At 33.7% G+C, this 6,991-nt stretch overlaps 1 protein-coding gene across 1 annotated transcript; it reads left to right on the plus strand.

Moving 5' to 3' along the window:
- The first annotated feature begins 1,922 nt into the window (after window positions 1–1,922).
- LOC112013841 (actin-related protein 4A) lies at window positions 1,923–4,549 on the plus strand. The gene is given in 6 exon segments (XM_024046224.2): window positions 1,923–2,247; window positions 2,348–2,413; window positions 2,416–2,438; window positions 3,549–3,725; window positions 3,819–3,892; window positions 4,449–4,549. Coding segments are annotated over 6 exon segments (438 nt in total). The 5' UTR covers window positions 1,923–2,234; the 3' UTR covers window positions 4,534–4,549.
- The last annotated feature ends 2,442 nt before the right edge of the window (window positions 4,550–6,991 follow it).

Genomic DNA, 6,991 nt, shown 5'->3' on the forward strand with positions numbered 1-6,991 from the left:
AAAAAAAAAAAAATAAAAATAAAAATTTGAAGTCAGGGGGTTCATTTGAAGTCAGGGGGTTCATTTGAACCCCTTGAATAAGCTGTAGCGCCGCCCCTGACATGTGAGGAAAAGAAAAAGAGAGATATTATTGAACAACATTATGACTTGATCCCTGTAGAGTTTTTATTTTTTTCAACCAAAAGGCAATTGCAATTTTGTAAATAATGTCCCTGCCCATTACTTTATAAGCCCTCTCTCTTCTTTTTCTTCTCTAGTCTTCCTACAACCTATGACCCTCCTTGCAACCTATGACCACCTAAGCCATGTCATGTCTTCAATCTAGTCCCTATGAGTTGGTGGTGCTGATCTTGAGAGTCACAAATCGGCATTTGGTTTGCAAGGTTGGTGGCGTTCTGAATTTGTTGAGCCATGAGAACTATCACACAAATCTTTGCCCCTTTCTCCATCTCATTCATCTCCCCTTTTCACAATAAAGCTGGATCCAAACTTAAACTTAATTCATGAGTAGACCTTGTTGTTGCAAAAATTATTAGTTCATTAGTTGCAGGGAGGGACTTATGTCACCACAAACAGATACTAAAGCAAGTGTTGGATTCAAAGCTGATGTTAAAGATTATAAATTGACTTATTATACTCTTGACTATCAAACCAAAGATACTGATATCTTGGTAGCCTTTTGAGTAACTCCTCAACCTAGAGTTCCACCCGAGAAAGCAGGGCCGCAGTAGCTGTTAAATCTTCCATTGGGACATGGACAATTGAGTCATAGCCCTCCAACTATACAAAAACTCAATTGTAGTTCTAATCAAAGTCTCTTTTTCTAGCTTCCTCTCTTTCTTTGTGATGGATGTGCACGATTGCTATGCTTGAAAGTTCAATGGATTTGTTGCACTTTGTAATATGTATTTTTTTTAATATTATTAATATATTATTATTTTTGTAGTAGTTTGTGCTTGAAATTTCAATTTGGATTTGTTGCTTGTTGGTGTTTGTGTATGTGATGCATGTAAAATAATTTGCATGTTTGGTTTATTTTTGAAAAAAAAATAATTTAAAACTATTTTAGAGATCAAAAACAAAAACAATTATATTTTAGGATTTTTCTTAAGAAGATGAAAGAAAAAAAGCAGGCTTGTTTGGTTGGGTTAAGTTTTGGTTTAGTGCATCAATGCACTAGACCTAAGTTGTATCTTGTTTGGTTAGGCATTTTAAACAAATTATTTTAATCATTTAAAAATAAAATATGATGGAATAGTGAAATGTTTTAAAAAGCCAAACTTAGAAAATGGTTGCAAATTTATTGTGCAAATACCAAAATTGAATTTTTAAAGGTATTTTCAAGATTGAGTTTTGTGTTTTTAACAAAAAACTTATAATAGAGATACATTTGCCAACTATATATATATATATATATATATTTTTTTTTTGGTCTTCTTTCACATCAAACCTATAATAAAACACGTTTTGAAAACCTATCTCAAAACCATTTTTTATCCTTTTAAAAACATTTTAAAAAAAGAAATGTTACTCTACATCCACAATATTTTCATAGCAAAATATGTGGGTAAATTATTAATGATTCTAATTTGAATTTATAACTTAAATTAATTTTTTACCTAGCTGTAACAGCCAATAAAAAGCTACTACTTAAAATTTGCTATGAAAGTATTGTGAAAATATTGTAGACATAATATTTATATATATATATTTTAATTGGGAAAGCCGAATCCAATTGTTTTGAAAAACTAAACACATTTGAAATAGGCAGGCCCAAAATGTTGGATTTTTGTGATAGTTTTCACTGGGCAAACAGCTTGGCCCACTTTACAAAACTCTCACTAGCATCAAAATTGGGTTTAAAAAATTGGCATAAAATACCTCTTACTTCTCTCAGTACATCTGATATTAGTTCTTAGGCTTAAACGGGTACAGGTGACGAGTATCTCTAACCCGAACCCGAAACCGAACCCGCCCTCCCAACCCAGCTTACTCGAATTCGGCCAACTAGACTAGTTGGGGGAATAGAGAGAGAGAGAGTCTACGAGTCCGTATCCTAGTCACAGTCGGATTCGGATTCGGATCTTCACGAATCAAAATATTTTGACTTCAGTTTTTCCCTCACTCCGACTCTCTTCTCTAAAACCCTAACCAAACTACAAGACCAAACCAGAACCCCAAAATCTCTCTCTCTCTCTCTCTCTCTCTCTCTCTCTCCGTGAAATCTTGCAGCCATGTACGGAGGAGGTGAGTGAATAAAGCTTCATACTTTGTTTTCTCATATATATGGAATTTTTAAAGTATACTAATTTTTCTTTTGAATTGTTGATTTTTTTTTTTGAAACAGACGAGGTATCAGCTATAGTAATAGACCTAGGGTCGCACACTTGCAAAGCCGGTTACGCCGGTGAAGATGCCCAAAAGCTGTGTTCCCTTCTGTAAGTCTTTTTCGCACTTTCACTCTGTTAAAGTTTCTAACTTTTGGTCTCAATTTTACCTCCACAGCTGTAATTTTCTGTGTGCTTGTAGCATTGTACTATAAAATTTGTGTTAGTGAGTTTTGGAATTGTAGCATGGAACTATTAATGGTATGTGGAAACTTTTAGAGGGAATGGGATGGTAATTTTGGGTATTTTTGTGGGGAAGATTGGTGGGGGAATGTAAAATGTTTCCAGTTTTGGTGTTATTTAAACAGTTGTGCAAAATGTAGTGATTTTGGTAATTTCTAGTTAACGAAGGGGTGTGGAGGTTGATCGTGATATTATGTTTTGGTGGGAAATGGGAATGTTCAATTTTTGTGTTGGATACTTGGCTCTTTGAGCCGCCATGAACTATAGGTCAACTGGCACTTCCGCCAATGGCATGGAAGGTGGGGTTCCTGGGTTGAAGATCCATTGGGAGTATGTATAACTTACCAATAAAAATTAAAAATACTTGGTTCTTGGTTCTTGGGATTTCAGACTTGCGCATTCCATGCGTTGAATATATATGACATATATGTATGTATGCATGTGCCCCCACTCAGGGTGCCTCAGCAGTAAGGGAGAGTGCCTGGACTAACTGTAAACCATAAGTCTCTGGTTCGACTCCTAGCTAAGGCATTTTGCAATTTACCGATGCTTGCTCAGAGGGGTGTGTGTAGGGCTTTGCCCCTCAGGGGTGGTCCCACTGACCATACCTTGGTTTGCATAGTCAGTCTGATTTGATAGATTTATGTAATTTGCGTAATTGATTGTTTAGTCCCCAGTTGTATACCCCCTGTGTACTTGGGCTACGCTATTTTTTTTATATCAATAAATTTTTATTACTTTAAAAAAAAAAAAAAAAAAACAGCTTGGACAGTTAAAGTTGTGAGCATCGGTCTGGGAGCTTTCTATAAGGATATGCTACTGCTTCATAAGTCTACAGTCTACACTCTAAGGGATTAGGTGTAAAATATATTCTGTCCACCTTAACATAATATGTTGGAAATTGTTGTGCACTTGTGCTTTGTTTTCGAATCTGTACAAGCTAAAATCAGTTTTTGATATCTCTCTGTGTTTGTTAAGGTTGTCGGGGCAATTGACCAAATGGATGTTGATGAGACTGCAATTACTGAAAAGAATTCTGGATCTGCAGTAGATTCTAAAAACATTGTCAAAACTCTTGATTCTGACAAAGCCAAGGGAAAACGCAAATTGTTCGTTGGATCTCAATCCTTAGGCTTCCGTCGGGATCATATGGATGTAAGCTTGTTAGTTTTTACTTAATATGGGAATTTTGACCTGATATTTCAAAATAATTTCTTAGTACAAGGATTTTTGCTGTCTGTTTATTAGGTGCTGTCACCTCTAAAGGATGGAGTCATCGCTGACTGGGAAATAGCTGACTGCATATGGGACCATGCTTTCAGGTAATGGTTGAGGATAGATTTCTATACTGTCTTCTGGTGCTCGTAATCCTATTTTCTAGTGATATGCTAATGAAATAGAGATGGCTTGTGCGTCTAAATCATAAATGATCATATGATCTTTTGTAGTTTTGAGAGATGTGGTGAAGGTGTGGACCTACTTAGTTGCTTTGAATTTAGAGTAGAACCATGTCATTCGGTAGCACTCTACTCTGTGTGTTTGTGTGTATTTACTCACGCAAGTATTTTCTCATTGAATATCAGATTTCAAAAAAATAGAACTATGTTATTCTGTAACTCCGCTCCACTGCCTGAAAACTTACAAACTTCTATATGTAACTATGTGAAGGCTTTTTTTTGGGGATCATTTATCAGCCTAGTCCAATGAGCTTTAGCTCAAATATTACCCCTTGCTGTGAGAACTGGGTGGACCGTGTGTGTTCAGGACCAATCAGAAGTGTGTTATTTATCTGTAAAATATCAATTATCAGCGAGAAATTTTTTGGGTAATTATGTTACTGTATGTCAATTGTCATAATGGGTTGCTCTTTTGTTTTAGGGAATGCCTATTGGTTGATCCTAAAGAGCATCCAATGCTACTTGCAGAACCATCTTCTAATACTCAACAGCAAAGAGAAAGGTGAGCTGGCACTGTATAATATGATGAGTGCCTCTCATATTTAATTCATTTTAGAGCTGTTTCTGGATGTTGTAATCTTATGGCTTGCGTTATTTTAGAGCCACTGAGGATTGACTTACTGAAGTTGTTGTTAGTTGTCTCTGTGCATACATACTACCAGCTTTCTTTGTCAGTTATTTCATGAGTTATGTGAGGTACGGACGTCGGTAACTTTTGAGTGAAAACTGCATATATATGTTGATTTTATTTTAGAAAAAACTTCTGTGATATAATGATAAATTCTTTTCCTTTCAGAACAGTTGATCCTGAAACCTTATCTGGTTTTCTAGGGTTTATGTTCTGTGAAATGAAACCGAATGTTCAACTAAGAGGTATCTTGCCTCAGGAATTTCAGCTGAAAATGGAGTGAGGGGTGAAAAAAGTGAACATTTTAGTCCTTGCAAATTTTAAATAACTTCTTCTTCTTGATTGTAGTCCCGATAACTTTTAATGGTTTCCTAGGTTCTGTCTAAACCTTGTCAAATTAATCTTCGAAGTTTGTGTGTAATAGAACAACAACCTCTTTGTTTCCTAGTAAACTCATGAAACTGTGTTGTAACTTTCAAATATATTCTTTGAATAAAGTGCATGTATGTAATCTGGTTTGGAGAGACCCAAAAGCCGCCATGTTCAAACCTCAAAGTGGATAAGCTTAGACAAAGAATTTAGACCAGGTTCATAGTTTCATCAATAACATTTTTCTTAGATGGTGCTGTTAAAAAATCAGATCTAAAAAAACAGATAAGTTTTTAGTTAAAAAAATCAGATCTTAAAATACAGATCAGTTTTGTGTTAAAAAATCAGATCTGAAAATATAGATAAGTTTTGTGTTAAAAAATCAAATCTAAAAATACTGATCAGTTTTTAGTTAAAACATCAAATCTGAAAATACAGATCAGTTTTTGTGTTTTCATAAAAGAATTTTGTTAGTCATTGTAGATTTTGAAACTTAAGAAAAAGAATTGCAATAAACAATCACCTAAGCACATGTTAAAGAAAATTCTAGCAACGTATTTAAGCAGGACAATTATATCTCAAGGACAAAACATAATAAAGACATGCTAAACATATTCATGCATTAAACAATAACAAAAAATTAATGAAAGAAGAAAAGAGAGAAAAAAAACAAAATACCTCTTGCATGCACATGCTCTTCTAATGAATAAATATTTTAGGATTCAAAGAAATTTGTTCATCTCTTTGAAGCCTAAAATACTTTACTTACAAAAAAGAAGTTCTTAAAGCAAAAGCCTCCAGAACATCTTTAACATAAGGGGAATTGAAAAGTCAGAAGAGAAGAGCCCTTAATTCTGATTTGTTTCCCCTATTTATAGAGGTTGGGATGCTGAATGAGATCAGATACGAATTGGAACGCGTCCTTATTTCTAAAAATTCGAAAAAGATAGGCTTTATCTTACTCAAGAAGACCCCGGGCCATGCCAACAATTTGGGTCAATTGTCACTTAGGGAGTGCTCCAAGAGTGCCGAATGGCCCTCTTGGGTGCCAAATCCGCGTCTGAGTTTTGATCCAATTTGAACTCATTTTTAGAGGATTTTTTAGCTGGGAATTGTACTTATACGCATTTTTAATCCATATTCTAAAAATTAATTCATTTTTTTTGGATATCTAGGTCTTTAAAAGTGATAATTATCTTAATTATCTACAACCTCTTTGTTATCTGATTATCCACTTTATTACCATGCAAGCAGGCTTACTTTTGCTACTAAACAACAACCAATCACAAAATTATTTAATTGATTTTATTTGTCTAACAAATCAGAATTAATTTAAATTAATCATGTGTGGTCGGTTCCACCTAAACAAAATGTTTGCAAACCGTACAAACTTGATTATGTGATATCTTTCAATCCGACAGTTCAATTATAAAATCGGACACACTGTCGCAATGGTTAGAATCTCAAGATCATTTTTATGATATGCAATGAATGAATTTATGCATATAATGCGACTTTGAATATCGGGTATATGAATTGTCACTCTACCCGTCTTTCTTGATTAAATTATGAGTACAAAATTGAGTGTCTATATCACTTTTAATATTATTGATCCATCTTTTTAATACAATATGATGCCGCCATATATGTCTTATATATGTATCCTTTATGGTACAAAAAGTTTATTTAATGTTACAATAAACATTAACAATTTTTTCATAACTTGATAGATTGTGATTAATAATTTAATAAAATGTTCATACCTAAGTAATGTTGCATTAATTACAACTAGCTTGTAACTTTATGCATATGCATGAATACACTTAAAGATATACAATAAGATGTATAATATAATTTTTATATATATAATTGAAATACTATTGATAGTTATTTTTATATTTTGTTAACTTTTTAAAAAATTTCGTGAGGATATTATTAGGTATAAAATATAAATTATCCAAGTTTTT

The sequence above is a fragment of the Quercus suber genome, unplaced genomic scaffold, assembly GCF_002906115.3.
Source record: "Quercus suber isolate HL8 unplaced genomic scaffold, Cork oak 2.0 scaffold_577, whole genome shotgun sequence".
Taxonomy (NCBI): Eukaryota; Viridiplantae; Streptophyta; class Magnoliopsida; order Fagales; family Fagaceae; genus Quercus; species Quercus suber.